This window comes from Leptodactylus fuscus, chromosome 4 (genome assembly GCF_031893055.1).
Source record: "Leptodactylus fuscus isolate aLepFus1 chromosome 4, aLepFus1.hap2, whole genome shotgun sequence".
NCBI lineage: Eukaryota > Metazoa > Chordata > Amphibia > Anura > Leptodactylidae > Leptodactylus > Leptodactylus fuscus.
This window is the reverse complement of record NC_134268.1, coordinates 103,355,276-103,372,611: the sequence shown is the minus strand read 5'-3', so window position 1 is coordinate 103,372,611 and position 17,336 is coordinate 103,355,276. Positions and strand designations below refer to the sequence as shown.

Here is a 17,336-nt window from a genome sequence, read left to right as displayed (position 1 = left end):
TTGAACTGCAGGAGATTGTTTTGACCATGTCTACATGCCTAAATGCACTGAGTTGCCGCCATGTGATTGGCTGATTAGAAATTAAGTGTTAACGAACAGTTGGACAGGTGTACCTAATAAAGTGGCCGGTGAGTGTATATATACACACTGTGTGTGTGTATATATATATATATATATATATATATATATATATATATATATACTAGACTCTGCCTGGGACTTCATCTGCGGATTGGTGTTGGCACTGAGCCACTTATATTTAGCAATTTGCTGGTGTGTATGATCTGCCATGTGGCCCCACACCCCCTTCCCTCCCGCTTGCCTCCGCGTCCTCCCTACATACTGCATGTAAGTGGAGGAGTGCCCCAAATACAGTGGACATCTAGGGGACAGGCATTGAGGTAATGAACACCTATAAGTACCTGGGTGTTCTCCTCAATAATAAGCTGGTCTGGGCTGATCACCTGGATGTGCTGCACAGAAAGGGTCACAGCAGGCTCTACCTGCTCAGGAGGCTGAGGGCCTTTGGAGACCAGGAGGCACTTCTTAGGGCCTTTTTAAAATCTATGGTAGCATCAGCCATCTTCTTCAGTGTGGCCTACTGGGGGAGAGTAGCATATCAGCGAGGGGCAGAAATAGACTCGACGGGCTGGTTAGAATGGCCATCTCTGTCTGGGGGAGATCCTTGGATCTAGTACAGGTGGTGGGTGACAGAAGGAGAACAACTTATTAGTTTTTTGTGTGCTTGTGTCTTTTCTTTATTTCAAACTTGGGTTCATATATCTTCTCAGCTCATTTTCCTTTAAAGCTTCGTGCCTATATCTACAGCTACATTTTAATTTTAACAGGTTTTCTTTGAAGGTGGTATATCATCGCTCCTGTATAAACACACCCCTTTGACAGAGAGCATGGTAACTCCAAGCTGTCACCTTATCATAAATATCTAGAATGGATAACAGAGGAACGCCACAACACCGAGTTATAGTAAAAGAGGAATTGTTATTTCATTTGGAATACAATAATTTATGTCCCCTTTAGCTTCATCAGGTTTTATGCTTATTAATGCAATACAAAGCAAAGTCCAGAATATTTTTAAGCCATTTGGTATTTTATACCAAATCTGATCATGTAATAATCGTAAGTAAACCTAATTATTTGTAATAAACACGGTGATATAATTTTCCCTGCAGCCCAGTGCTATACCAGTGCCTGATGGTTACTATTACAATTTAGCGGCATTTACACCGCACAATGAAATAATTCCAGTCTGCATTAATATTCATAGTGTATACAGATGGTTCACCAATTGGAGGTACCGGAGAGGCTTAACTGTTACTTATTTATTGTATAATTTTTAAAATATTGATTTGTAAATTGCAAATGCAGAATATAAAGTGCTGAGATAAATCCTATTTTAATTGCATTTCAATCCTGCTTGCAACCTTTGGATGCTAATACCATAGAGCATATCTGAATCGGAATTATTTTTTTTATGCGTACATTTATTTATTTACAGAATCAAAGAATCCCAGCTGACATGGTGTTTCTGAGGACCTCCGAGAAAACTGGTATGTCAAATGTCCTTTTGGAACAAAATACAACTTATGAATTAGAATTACCTTTATAGTTGGAGGCTTTATTGAATGGAGTTATGTGAAGTTGGATGAAAATGTCCCTGTTTTAATTGGGAAGGGGAAGGGAGTGTCAGCTTTATTACTGCTGAGCAATTTTCTAAATTTTGATTTTAGGAGTGAAGATCATGAACTCCTAAAATTGTTGTCTGTAATTTGAATTGTCTGTTTATTAGGTTTTGCTGTGTTTTTTGTATGGTGACAGATATTTAAGGGGGGGATTCATCTTTCAGTGCCCTTATTATCAATTTTAGATCTGCAGTGGTCCGACAGCTGGGACCCACAAAGATCAGGTGGACAGCACAGCTTCTGGCAATATCTACATGCCAAGAGCCACTCAGCTTTCTCAACTTGAAATGTGTAACAGCGGATTTAGGTGCAGGGATGACACAATGAAGTCTATGGGACAGGATTGCAGTACCTAAATTCACTACTACATGTTGTATGGCGGGTGAGCAGCATAACTCCCAGCATTAAACATTACCTGGAGCTGCAATTCCCAGAAACATCTGATTTTCAAGAGTCCCGTTTCTAAAACACATATTCCCACAAAGATATAAAATTGATGACCTGTCCTTTGGATAGATCATCAGTATTAGCACGGTGGATAACCTTCTTTAAATATCTGTCACTGTACAGTAAATGCAGCAAAACCTAATAAAGCTGACAGCTCAAGTTACAGACAACGAATGTTAAAGTTTATAACCTTCCTGACATGTAATATTTCAGATCACTCCATTATAGGGATGAGACTGCATCGGGGCAGGACAACAGGTATATTTACCGACTTATAGTGTCGGGGGAATACCCCAACTATTTTCCAGGTATGCCGTGAGGTGCCGAATTAAAAGTAGGTGTGGTATAATGTCGAGCTCGGGAGATGCACAGAGACAGACACATGATTCTGTTTCCAAAATGGATCTCGATTTATTGCAAGCAAGCAAAGGGTTATAAAAGGAAATAATGGCTTTATGCCAGTTTAAGCGTCACAAAATACATCACATAAGAATATGTATTATAATTGGTCAGAGAACATAATGGGTGTTTACATATGACGAGCATGTGCACCCAGGGGTTAACACATAAATGCCCGTGTCCGCCATCTTGAGCACCTGACAACATTAAATCATTATACTCATTATAGCTAGTAGTCTCTGAGAATGCTCCACACAACATGTCCTGCCAGAACACTCTCAAAGACTTCAAGGTTTCTCAAGATATTCTGATGGGAAACTGCACTAATTAACATTTACAGAAAATTCTACCTCTTTATGCCAAGGAAGTACATACAAAGGTTAAAACATGGAAGATATAGAACAAAATGGCTGAATTAACTAATGTCTGTTTTATACAGATATTCTGTCCCTCGCAATGGCTTCTCAACCCCTTCTGATTACAACTGGTGGGGGCTCTCTGGGATCTGAGATACCAATATATTTCACCCGTATTGAGTTTGGCCTATTTGTCTGCTGAGTGAGATGCCTTGGAAGCATATGTGTGACTGTTTTTTTATACAAAAATTTCACACACTCCAGTATGAATCTTACTGTGAATTTGGACAACATAAATCATATTCCTCTGCTCCTTTATGTAGAAGAAACAGCACCGTAGAAATAGAGTACCTACAGAGTAGCATGTAGGTCAGGAGTCTTGCTGTTCTCAAAACATGTATCTACTACATTGCTACCTAGTTGCAACACCTGTGGGTATGGGTCCCGAAAGAAAGATGAGAATTATTGGGAAACTAGCGATATAAGCGATGACCTGATCGGTGCTTTTAGAAGCTGGGAGAGAGCCTACTAGCCAACTTCCATTCCCTGAGGTGGTATATAAAGTATAGAACAGGCAAAAGAACATCATGGGTCTGGTAGGTTACACAGTTCCACATTGATATCAACTTGTGATGACCTTACTTTGTCCATGGACCTGATCCTGGGTTCTGGAAGTCAAATGGTATTGACACCATTGCTTCTGTACAGGAGGGAGATTACATTTATAATTTTAGCCAACTACAAGCCCAATACCTTTAGCCCAGACATTTCTACATCACTCAGTAATGATCAATTAAAGGGGTTTTCCAGGCAGAAAATCTTTTTCTTTTTTTTTTTTTTTTTTTTAAAGAAAGGTCTGTTAGTGCTACTTGTTACTTAGTGCTAGTCTGTTCGTGCTAGTGTTACTTATTAACCCATATACCTTTAGCAGTGTTTGGAGTAATTTCAGGGTTTCTCTGGTTGCTGCATTTGTTTACTAGATGTTAGCTTCCTGTATAGTTTCTACACAAGTTCCCTCTCACTCAGCCCCCTCTCTCACTCCCTTACACTCCCCTTCCTGTCTCACTAGCCTAGCGATCCCGCCCATTACTAGTCCCTCCCACCCGCCCCTGTCTCCCTAGCCTAGCGATCTCGCCGATTAGTAGCCCCTCCACCGTGTCCCTAGCTAACCTATTCCACCCACTATTAGCAGGCAGGAAGAGGGGAGGAGCCTTTCTGGATACATGAAGGCTTGGTAGGTATTGATGGGAATTGGGGGGGAAGGGGGGAAGTAATGGTGAAGTTCCATTTCTGAAGCGGTGAAAGTGTCCCTGGGGTGGTCACATGACTACTCCAGGGATATGGGTAATTATACATGTTTTTTGATTGAACAAAATTAGAAGTTAGGCGGTGGAAGGGGGTTTAGTTTAGGGGTTATTTCTTAGTTTATCCTGAACAAACCCTTTAAGTTTATGATACAGAAGGCTGCAGTGGTGGAGCTCAGTTTGACCCAGGAATCCTCTAAAGCGTTGATATCTTTTGTATCTCAAGACCTGCTCCATGAGCATCCCCAAAATTCCAAGACCAAATGAAGGAGAATAATGTTGACCTGCTTGTGGTAGAGCAATGGAGTAGTGTGTTGGCTCTTAAGCCCATGCTCTCTTTGTGGGAGTCTCAGCATCTCTATCAAGTCCTCCTGATACATAATGCCTCGTCTTCTATATAAAACTGGGGTGAGGTCATGCTGTACATGTCCCAGATGCACGCCTGATACACTTGGAGTATTCTTCACTAGGCCTCTACTGTAATGGTGCCCTGGGCCTCAGTTGTAAAAGCTATCAGTTCAGATTGCAAGCAGATCTTGAGCTCCACACATGCCTCTATGCCAAAATACAAGGGGAGGAAAAGAACCCAAAGGCTGTGCATGGCAGCTACTTAATTCCTACCTCCCCATTAAGAATAGGTTTGTATAGAGAGGTTGGTGTAATATCTGTTGACCTAATGAATGTTTGTCTGACAGCGGTTGAAGGTGTATGGCCAACTTTCAGATATGATACTGATGTGCTTTGTATTCCAGATGCCTTGGTTTTGGTGGGGAATTCTTAATGTAATTGCATCGATTTGGTAGATATCACTCTATGAATTCCAAAGGGTGAACTCTGAAGTGAAAACCTGCAGCATAAGCTTATATATTGCAGATTCCAAATTTGCCCCACGGGTCAGTTTATGCTGCTGATTTATTTATTTTTCCGCAGTGTGAGGATTAGTTTTTGAATAAGAAAAATACCTCATCCATTTTGACTATACTTTAATATGATATGGATTTTTCCACATGTAATTCCGCATAAACATACTCTTTCCACAATATAATGCCATGTTCCCTCGCTGTGGAATGAATATGCATATAAGTACCTATGGTCGTGTATTTACTGGTGCTGTGGATGTTGGTTGTATACATACTGCAAGGACTCTGTATGTTCTCTCTATGTTTGCATGGGTTTCCTACGTGCTCCAAAGACATACTGATAAGGACTTCAGATGGTCTGTCACTGTCCCATATAGGGCTCACAATGCTCACTAGGGCTGAGGCATATGTTGACGCTATGCAAGTAAGCAAATAAATACATACTGTATATATATGCTCTCTTTTTCTCTGCTGACTAAAGTACAGACTACTTGAGACAATAATAAAAATTCGAGTCAACTGAAGATAACCGGTGCTTTGTGAATTTCGTCATGTTTTAGTAGCTTTATGGTATGGAGTTAAGAATTTAGAAAGTTATCTAAAAAAAAAAAAAAAAGTAGTGATGTGGAGAAGTGCATTGCTTTGCTGTGAAGAATGACAAATGACTAGAGTGAAGTTTTTGCACATACGGCCAGATAAACTTTTATCTGCGGGGCAAGAGCAACTGCCAGCAATCTGTCCAAAGTACTTTAATCTGTTTCCTTACCTCAGTTCCCATTTCAGTTTTAACATTTGATTTAGCTCAGCCTGGAAATGTTTTGACACCTATTTTAAGCTGCTGAATAATATTGCCCTCTTTGTAATCCAGCCATTGTTTTAAGCTGTAACCTCACTCAAACACCAGATAGGTAGAGAGAAAACCTTCACGCCAACTTTTCCTTTATCACAGTAAATCATCTTGTTAAGGATGAAAAAAGGACTGAAAACAAATATATGCAATTTACATAATGCCACAGAGCAAATAGCTTATTAAATGTTGCTAAGAGATAACACAGAGCTGTAAAAACAATTAAAGATGGCAATTTTCAAATTACACCTGAGGATGCTAGTATGTCTTTTGTCAGGTAAAATTAACACTATAGAATGGCGTAAATGATGTCACAAACTCCAGCCTTTATTTTTTTATTTTTATGGTGCACTGTGTTATTGTCTTTAGTAAGATTTTGGTGAATACTTGCTTCATATTGCAAAACCTTCCTTACATGTATTGGGAAATGTACCGTATTTTCCGGACTATAAGGTGCACATAAAAACCTACGATTTCCTCAGAAATCGTAAGTGCGGCTTATAGTCCGGTGCGCCTTATATATGGATGGAAGCGGCGGCAAAGTCTGCGTGCCGCTTCCATACATACATAAAAGGCACCGTAAGGGTGCATTCACACTACGGAACGCCGGCGTGTATCACAGCCGTACACGCCGGCGTTACAGCAGGGCTGCCGGACACTTCCTATTCATTTCTATGGGAGCCGGCATGCGAGCGCTCCCCATAGAAATGAATGGACAGACACTTCCCATTCATTTCTATGGGAGCCGGCATGCGAGCGCTCCCCATAGAAATGAATGGACAGACACTTCCCATTCATTTCTATGGGAGCCGGCATGCGAGCGCTCCCCATAGAAATGAATGGGAAGTGTCTGTCCATTCATTTCTATGGGGAGCGCTCGCATGCCGGCTCCCATAGAAATGAATAGGAAGTGTCCGGCAGCCCTGCTGTCACGCCGGCCTGAAACAGAACGTGAAACTTACCGAGCGGTGCAGGGCGGGCGGGCGGTCATTCAGGCCTCCTCTTCCTCCGATGTCCTGACCACTTCCTCCGGTGCTCGCTAACTGATAATGGCCTGGGCGCATGCGCAATATCATAATGCTTCTACTGCGCATGCGCCCAGGCCATTATCAGCGAGCGCCGGAGGAAGAGGACGGAACATCGGAGGAAGAGGAGGCCTGAATGCCCGCCCGCCCGCCCTGCACCGCTCGGTAAGTTTCACATTCTGTTTCAGGCTTTTATTTTAAAACGGGGGGGTAGTTTAATCTAACTTTTACGGTTGGGCTCTATCAGCATGATTTTGCTGATAGAGCCCCTCCTCGCCTGCCGAGCACTTCCAATAGAAGCGGCTGGCACGCGGGGGGTTAAGCGGCCGCTGGCAAAGTCTGCCTGCCGCCGCTTTCAATAACATATAATGCGCACCGGACTGTGGCTTATAGTCCGGTGCGCCTTATATATGAACCGAGACGGGCTATAAGGCGCTCATGGGCAATGCGCCTTATAGTCCATAAAATACGGTATTTGTATTCTGTGATCTTACCTTAAAAGGATTGTCCTCACAATTACAGCTTATCATCTGTCCAAAAGATAGTTGATGGCTAATTGGTAGGGGTCTAGCTGCTGGAACATCCACTGACTATGAGATTATGGGGCCTGTGTTCACCTCATTTTAATAGTGTGGTTTTCCCATCTCCCTGTCTCAGCAGCTTTGCCTGTTCTTCAATGTACTTCTTTAACTCCTGCAAGCTAGTGGGAGGGCTTTTACCTATGAACAGGACACTATGAAGTATCAGTGCTGTTTTAATAGACTTGCCTTTACCATGAGAGATACATTTTTATTATTACTAGATTTATAGTATAAATGCAGATCAAATCATATGTACTATAAATGTATATTACATTACACAGGTTTGTACAGAACACTTACCATGTTACAAGAGAACAAACTCAGTGTTATCTGTGGGGTTACATAGAGAGGTAACAGACAGGACTTCATCAGGAAACTGAAATTAGCTGAACTGATTGTCCTGCCGGCAGAGCTGTAGTTAACAGTGAAAGCACTCAGCTTCCCCAGATAGCATTGACACGGGTGTGCAAAATTCAGTACCTAACCATGCAGTCTGCCTTTACAAACATTTGTGAAATAATGGGTTGTTCTAAAGTGATCAATTCCAGCATGGTACTATAATAGTATTCCACTGTTGTAATAATTCAGTTCATGCCATTTCTTCCCAGCTAGTTATTCCAGGTTCAACTGCAAGTGGTATTCTTGAAAGGTGAACACACGTAGGAACTAGAGATGAGCGAACAGTGTTCTATCGAACACATGTTCGATCGGATATCAGGGTGTTCGCCATGTTCGAATCGAATCGAACACCGCGTGGTAAAGTGTGCCAAAATTCGATTCCCCTCCCACCTTCCCTGGCGCCTTTTTTGCACCAATAACAGCGCAGGGGAGGTGGGACAGGAACTACGACACTGGGGGCATTGAAAAAAATTGGAAAAAGTCATTGGCTGCCGAAATCAGGTGACCTCCATTTTAGACGAATAGTGGATTTCAAATCCGGGTCATATGAGAATGTGAACTTTGTGACTATGAGACAGGGATAGCTGTACAGGCAGGGATAGCTAGGGATAACCTTTATTTAGGGGGGAATGTTATTAAAAATAACTTTTTGGGGCTCTATCGGGTGTGTAATTGTGATTTTTGTGAGATAAACTTTTTCCCATAGGGATGCATTGGCCAGCGCTGATTGGCCGAATTCCGTACTCTGGCCAATCAGTGCTGGCCAATGCATTCTATTAGCTTGATGAAGCAGAGTGTGCACAAGGGTTCAAGCGCACCCTCGGCTCTGATGTAGGAGAGCCGAGGGTGCACTTGAACCCTTGTGCACCCTCGGCTCTGCTACATCAGAGCCGAGGGTGCGCTTGAACCCTTGTGCACACTCTGCTTCATCAAGCTAATAGAATGCATTGGCCAGCGCTGATTGGCCAATGCATTCTATTAGCCCGATGAAGTAGAGCTGAATGTGTGTGCTAAGCACACACATTCAGCTCTACTTCATCGGGCTAATAGAATGCATTGGCCAGCGCTGATTGGCCAGAGTACGGAATTCGGCCAATCAGCGCTGGCTCTGCTGGAGGAGGCGGAGTCTAAGATCGCTCCACACCAGTCTCCATTCAGGTCCGACCTTAGACTCCGCCTCCTCCAGCAGAGCCAGCGCTGATTGGCCGAATTCCGTACTCTGGCCAATCAGCACTGGCTAATGCATTGTATTGGCGTGATGAAGCAGTGCTGAATGTGTGTGCTTAGCACACACATTCAGCTCTACTTCATCGGGCTAATAGAATGCATTGGCCAGCGCTGATTGGCCAGAGTACGGAATTCGGCCAATCAGCGCTGGCTCTGCTGGAGGAGGCGGAGTCTAAGATCGCTCCACACCAGTCTCCATTCAGGTCCGACCTTAGACTCCGCCTCCTCCAGCAGAGCCAGCGCTGATTGGCCGAATTCCGTACTCTGGCCAATCAGCACTGGCTAATGCATTGTATTGGCGTGATGAAGCAGTGCTGAATGTGTGTGCTTAGCACACACATTCAGCTCTACTTCATCGGGCTAATAGAATGCATTGGCCAGCGCTGATTGGCCAGAGTACGGAATTCGGCCAATCAGCGCTGGCTCTGCTGGAGGAGGCGGAGTCTAAGATCGCTCCACACCAGTCTCCATTCAGGTCCGACCTTAGACTCCGCCTCCTCCAGCAGAGCCAGCGCTGATTGGCCGAATTCCGTACTCTGGCCAATCAGCACTGGCTAATGCATTGTATTGGCGTGATGAAGCAGTGCTGAATGTGTGTGCTTAACACACACATTCAGCTCTACTTCATCGGGCTAATAGAATGCATTGGCCAATCAGCGCTGGCCAATGCATTCTATTAGCGTGAACTGAGTTTGCACAGGGGTTCTAGTGCACCCTCGGCTCTGCTACATCAGATTGCTACATCTGATGTAGCAGTGCCGAGTGTGCATCAGATGTGTAGTTGAGCAAAACTGACTCAGCACTGCTAAGTCTCTGCATTCGCATAGGAATGCATTGGCCAGCCTTCGGCCAATCAGCGCTGGCTCTGCCGGAGGAGGCGGAGTCTAAGGTCGGACCTGAATGGAGACTGGTGTGGAGCGATCTTAGACTCCGCCTCCTCCAGCAGAGCCAGCGCTGATTGGTCGAGTTCCGTACTCTGGCCAATCAGCACTGGCCAATGCATTTCTATGGGGAAAAGTTAGCTTGCGAAAATCGCAAACTGACAGGGATTTCCATGAAATAAAGTGACTTTTATGCCCCCAGACATGCTTCCCCTGCTGTCCCAGTGTCATTCCAGGGTGTTGGTATCATTTCCTGGGGTGTCATAGTGGACTTGGTGACCCTCCAGACACGAATTTGGGTTTCCCCCTTAACGAGTTTATGTTCCCCATAGACTATAATGGGGTTCGAAACCCATTCGAACACTCGAACAGTGAGCGGCTGTTCGAATCGAATTTCGAACCTCGAACATTTTAGTGTTTGCTCATCTCTAGTAGGAACCACAGCAACTCAACCACAAAGTGGCAGACCACAAAAAGTTACAGAGTAGGATGGCCGAGTGCTGAGGCACATAATGCATAAAAGTCACTAACACTCTGCTGAGTTAATAACTGCAGAGTTCCAAACCTTCTTTGGTGTTAACATCAGCACCATTCTTGTGTTCCTGAAGCTTCATGGCATGGGTTTCAGTGCATGAACAGCCGAATGCAAGCCTTACCTCACCAAGGCAAATGCCAAGCGGAGGATGGAGTGGCGTAAACCATACCGCCACTGGACTCTGGAGCAGTGGAAACATGTTCTATGGCAAACTGTGTCTGGAAGGGGTCAACTCCATTTTATTGCATATGGATTTAGAATGGGTTGCCATAAAAGCTCATCAATGTTTAACTACAATGGTGTGAGGGGAAACTTTCTTTTCAGAAAATCTATTTTGGAAAGGGAAAAGAATGTAACAGAGGGAGTGCAGATCTAATACAGACTTGTGTAAGTGAGCCTTTATGTAAAGCGGCTAACAGGAAAGTGATACCAGTGATTATCTTCAGATCGTGGTAGCTGTATGTGTACTGACAGACAAAGTCAGCTGGAACATACCGGTAAGTGGTTAGTATGAGTCCCTTATTTATCTTTAGCTTTGTCAGAATCAGGTATTACCAGACTATCGTTGTTTCGTTTAGTTTATATTTTACTATGGAAGTAATTTTTTCAGTGTAAAATGTTTTTATATAAGCTTCATACAAAGAAATAACTCAAAGAGCAACCGGTAAAGCATAAAGGTATGTCAGAGGGATCCACAGCACAAGTTACAAAGTAAGAGTGTAGGCTTTAGTACGTTTGCTTGAATAAAACCTTGTAAAGTAAAGTGAAACCCAGCTACCCCCAGTACTCTCTTAGGGTAGTGTGATACATCCCCTCCTGAACCCCCTTTGGTGGCAGGACTTGCAGACCTGAAGTGATGAACACTGAAATGAATGCTGTGATAGCTGTTAACCTCAGCAGTCCTGTGCAGCACTGGAGACCGCACATGTGACTGCTGAGGCCAATGACAAGCTGTAGCCATCTGTGAACTTCAGCACTTGTGGCACAGTCAGTCCTAGCATTGTAGGGAACCGAAGACATTCAGCCCAAATAGGAGGATTAGTGATGGATGAGGATCACTTTTTTTTTTTTTGTTTGTTTTTATTTTATACTTTCTCAGGATGTCCATAGATTTCCCATTTATCCTGGAAACTTCCTTTTAGAGTATGAAGGCCTCCTGACTCGGCCCCATCATTATCAAATGAGGATTTGTAAGGCTGAATACACAATCCTTTGATCTTAAAGAGAACCTTTCATGTTCTCTAGAACAAGCACTGAATTCAGCACACTGTGTGCTTTCCCATTCTGTGCCTGGGGGGAAGAGATATTGGTGCATTTACTGATAGCTTTTCACTGTCAGAAGGGCATTCCTGACAGTCTAGCTGGGAAGCCCGTCGTGACAGTACTATGTGTAATGCTATACTGTTTGGGGGGGCGTTCCTTACTGCCCAGCCATGACGTCATTGCTGGGTGGTAAGGAACGCCCCCTCACAATATAGCATCACACACACTACTGTCAGGACGGGCGTTCCCAGCTAGACTGTCAGGAATGCCCTTCTGACAGTGAAAAGCTATCGGTAAATGCACCGATATCTCTTCCCCCGGGGGTCAGAATGGGGAAGCACACTGTTGACTTTGTAGGGATATAAAAACACATGTGAACATGAAAGGTCCCCTTTAAGGGTCATAAGTTTTTTCCAGAGCTTTCTGGCAGTGGCTTACTCCCATCTCCTCACCTAGAACTCATAAAAGCTTAACTGAGCAGAGTGTACATGTATATGTGGGGCATCCTGCCCATTCTGGCTTCATTGATGTCCTTGAAGACAAGCTACTGTAAGTCAGCCCATGATGTCAGTCAGTGTATGTCCCATTGTTCACTAGGTCTTCTTTTCTGACAAGCTGGTGGCTGCTGGTACATGTGCAGTTTATTGATCAAACTAGGACAAGTACCCCCAGCTCCTGTGTGCCTGCATCGGAAGTCGCAAGCCTTGTCAAAGAGAACTATGGTAGGAAGATAAAAGTCCATGAGCAGAATTGCAGACGTCTACCATGGGAAATCGGTCACACCAGGCATGGTGTAAGTAGGGCATGGCCAGCTTTACTTCTCTCCCAAGTGTCTCCATTCCTTGACTGCAAAAAGGTAATAGGCAAACAGCAAGTGCAAGGATTAACATTTTCTTTTAACAAAACTCTGCTATTTGCAAGCAAGGATAAGAGAGAGACAGACAACAAGTGGTGGCTGTTTGGAGGGCAAAAAACATTTGACAGATTGCCTTTAAATTGCATTAGGTCCTACAGCAGTATTTTATTCATCATGTTTGTGTCTGTATAAAATTCTGGCCACAATTTGCACACAAATGAATCTTTGTTTGCAGCCTGCCAATATGTGCGTCCTGCGGATTCAACAAGTGTTGTAGTATTTGGGACACGTATCCGCTTTAATTAAAGCGTACCATGGCTGCATTTAGATATATTCCATAAAGTATTTAATACGACAACATACTGCTTAAACACAAACGTCAATAAAGAAATCCTCAAATATATGCGGTGTGATCAAGCTTGGATTAAAAGCATCTGCGCTCTTGTCAATAAAGAATTGTGATGAGTTCAGTGGTATCATATTGAAAGTGTATTAATACGCAGCATCCTATTGGCCCAGCAGCTGATTGTTTAAAATGGAAATGAAGCTGTTGATGGATCCGGTGACTGATGGCTTAAATTCCAATTAATCAATCGCTTCATCAGTTTCCTAATTCAGATCAAATATCTCTTGAGTGAACCTAGTTCTGTCCGTGGTATTAGGAGAAATGAATGCTTTAGGACTGCTTTTCATCAATCTCTTATAAATGTCAATATGCTTTGCTCTCTTGTCCCAGGCGATGACATTATAGCTTCAATGTTTGCTGTATATGACACTTCTTTTTATCAGTTACTATCAAAGCTGACTTTGCTTTCTGGGATGTGCCCTATACTGTTCCTTTGTCACTTAGCCTCTCCAATGCTGTTTAGCACTTTTATCCACAGCCATTATAATGTTTTGCAAACGGTACTTGATATATGTAGTGAATGTCTGCAATACCCTTTATTTTGTGAGATTATTTTTAATCCCTATTTTTACAGTTACTGGTCCTAAGCAGTTTTGTAGCCTTTTATGACATGTTCATGTGCCCTATTTCACAAAACTTTATCAATGAATGTATCGGCACATGACATGGACTCTGGTGTGTGACACTCATACCTGCTGATCTTAATTTGATTGCCATGAAAACCATGGTTTCCTGACAGCTCTTGTCAATTATACAAAATAAAATCAAGTATTCATAAGTAGACGGTAACAGGATATAGGCAGGCAGATTTAATAATTCAGTTTTGCTGAGGCTTAACTGGCGTTTGTTGTAGCTAATGTTCGCCGCTGTAAAAAATTTATTGGCAACAAGTCTTTAGAGATAAAGAGAAGGTAGGCAACATATTTTCTCCTAAGTTAGGTTTTCCACTTTGCACAGAGGTTATGTTATAAAATAATAATAAGACATAGAGGTATGTTACCGTATTTAGCTTTAATTAGATTTGGAAGAGAAGAAATTAAGACTTTTTAGACTAGTTTTGTGCAGTTTTATTTATTTCACTATCAAATTTTTTAAATAAAGCTGTTTATATTCATATCACATATTGCAAGAAAAATGTATACAAGGCATAGCTACACAGCTATAGTCCTACATACAGTCATATTCTGAACAGACTATATGATTAGTTCTGTGGAGTTTAGGTGACTGAGAACATGACTATGTGACATGCATAATGGCTGACTGTAGTTTCTGTTTCCTGTCCCTATGTTTGGATTACTTTATATGGCACCTGTCATCATGCCCACAGATTGCTATAGTTTGCTAGCGTTCAGAGTGTGCTTTTGGCATATGATAGGTCCTGTACATTTATTTAAACGTTATTTAATGGTAGTTAAACAGGTTGGCCAGGATTTTTTTTTTTATGGTTGAAATAGGAGTGGAGCTGTAGTAACAGCACAGGGACTAGAGCCAACTGATTCCAACTCTGTGCTGTGTATAGTACTGGCTTTGGAAGTGGCCCCCAACAGCTGATGCATGCAGGGGCCAGCTGTTGGACCCCCACACCGATCAGATGTTTATTGCCTTTCCTAAGTTCATAATTTTTTAAAAAAAGAGGGGGCGAGACTCCTCAAAAGGGTCCACAATGAGCTTATACAGAAGGGAGAGAGTTCTCTTCAGAGGAGTGAAGGAAAAACAGAAGATTTACAAAGGGGAGAGAGCTCTGTGTATGTGCATCCTGTGCTTATTAACCAAGTAGAATTGCTATAGTTGTATATATTGCCCATGAGTGTTTGGAGTTCTTAGGTAGTGCGATACAAAAGACTCATAAGACTCATCAACAATGGTGATGCGTTGGAAGCAAATCAGGGAAGTGTGGGAGGGAAGTCAAAATTATATGTGATCGGAGTGAGAGGGCCACCCTGCTGGAAGAGAGAGGATTTACAAAGGAACAGCTTACAAGATTTCAGCACTTGAAGTGCAATGTATGGGAGGAAGTGGTAGGGAGATGTTCAGCATCACATTCTCCATCTCCACCCATAGTTTAATCTGTTTATTAGGATGCTTATCGATTATGTGCGCTCTGGTAACTGCCATGAAGTAGGCCAGGAAATATAAAAAAACAAAAAACTTGATAGTCTTCAGTAGTTGATACCTTTTTAATGGCTAACTAATAATGATGACAGATTACAACATTTCGGAACTCTAGGCTCCTTTCTCAAGTAAATTTAAAACCATTTCTGAAGGATGCATATTTATGTACAAAAGGGCACATAGGGATAGAATTCCAGTAGGAAGGGGGGTAGTGGGTCATTAGTAATTGGTAGAAACAATGCAAACATTTCAGGTTTTTATCAGTTCTCAGGGTCTCAGGTCAGTGATTTCTGTAAGATGACATAAAACCATGTGACAGATTTAGCCCCTTCTCCAGTGTTTGAAGCAGGGTCATAAATTTACACTCATAAGTTCTCGCTTTGATTTGAAATTCCCTCTTAAAACCAAAATTTTCATGTGATCGGTGATATTATGATCCTCATTACAGAAATGTTTTGATACGGGAAGGTCCATTCTTCGTTCTCTAATTGTATGGCGATGTGAATTCATACGCATTCTAAGTTGTTGTCCAGTCTCTCCAACATACAGATTTTCAGTGGGACATTTGTTGCACATTATTAAATACACTACATTAGGTGTGTTACAGGTGAACGTACCTGGGATTTTATATTCCCTGTTAGAGTTTGGTATCTCTATCCTGTCAGTGTTCAGTATGTGAGGGCATGGCCAGGCAGTCTGGTAATGCAAGGCTTACATCCACTTTACTACTGGTTAAAGTAGAGAAAGCGATCGTTGTGTTCCAATTGAAACAGACAAATCTATGGAAAAGTTTATAAATCTCGTGGAAAAATGACGTGCAAGGGGAGGAGTAGGGATCGTTTGAAAAAGGTAGAGGAGGTGGGAAAGGACATTCATTTTAAGAATGTTAATACTGTTAAGCCAGGAAAAGTTTTTGGGGGCCAGTCGGGAGATTTCGACTAATAGAATGGAGCAAGGGGCATAGCTTAAAGTACGAGTTTGAATGGTCATCCGAGATCTGAGGACCCAAATACTTAATGGATCTTGGCTTTTAATTGCCATTGAAACGAGAAGGACATGATCGCTGGGAAAGAAACTGAAGGCTAGGAAATGTAGAGTAAGACATCTGTGAAGCCAGAGCACTTTAAAGTTAGAGGGCCGCATTTTAGTCTGTGGAAGTCAAGATTCTTACATAGAGAAGTCAGGAAATGTTCCTTGAAAATAGCATACAGCAAAGTGGAAGGGGGGCATCCCTGTTTAGTGCCGTTATACACTGTGAAGTGATTGGAAAGTATGCCATTGACTCCAATTTTTAACACGAGTCATCATGCTCTGTCCTAGCAGAGAGGCCTCCAGGAGTCCCTAACCAACCTAGTCAACCGCCTTTTCAGCATTGAGTGACAAGAGCATTAAAGGTTGAGCGTGGTGTTTGGCATGATGAACAGCGGGATAGGTTTTCAGCGTATTATTACGTGCTTCCCTGGTGGGAACGAAACTTACTTGATCTGGGTGGATTGGGGAGCCCAAATTACCTATAAGCCTGTTGGCCTGGACTTTAGCAAACATTTTGCCATCAACATTTATCAATGAGATTGGTTGATAGCTGGAACACAGCTGAGGTTCTTTGCCCTCCTTTAGGGATGACCATAATGTGAGCATGTAAGAAGGACTGTGAGAAGAAGGTGTTTGGGGAGATTACATTATACAGTTTGAGGAGCAAGGGGAGTATGTCATCACATAGGGTTTTATAAAACTGGGCAGTGAACCCATCTCCCCTGGGACTTTTGCCTAAGAGAAGCGCCATTATTATACTAAACTCCCCCGGTGTAAAGGGTTGTTCCAGGGCATCAACCTGGGCCTAAGGCAATCTAGGCAGCGCTATCTCTGCAATATAGTGGGTGGGTGAGTGAGCAATAAGACAGCGGAGCTGGGTTAGAGTAGGCAGGGAGTGGGATATTGTAAAGGTTTTGATAATATATGTGATTCTAACTTTATTTTTAATGTTATTTTTCTTAAAGGGAGTCTGTCAGGTGTAAAAGGCCAACCTAAATCAGTAATAGTGCTATGTAGAGACCTTTAATAGGATTAGAAATATACCTTCATGATCAAAGACTAATGTCTGCTTATGTCAAAGTCTTCTGTGGGCAAATCTTGCATTC

General features: G+C 42.6%; 1 protein-coding gene across 2 annotated transcripts in view; it reads left to right on the top strand.

Annotated features, from left to right (window-relative positions):
• The window catches only part of ATP9B (ATPase phospholipid transporting 9B (putative)), a 249,056-nt gene that overhangs the window by 56,097 nt on the left and 175,623 nt on the right, over positions 1–17,336 (top strand). For both annotated transcript variants that reach the window (XM_075270907.1, XM_075270906.1), the window contains exon 7: positions 1,517–1,568. In XM_075270907.1, coding sequence (XP_075127008.1) covers positions 1,517–1,568 — 52 coding nt within the window. The remainder of the gene's footprint in view (positions 1–1,516; positions 1,569–17,336) is intronic.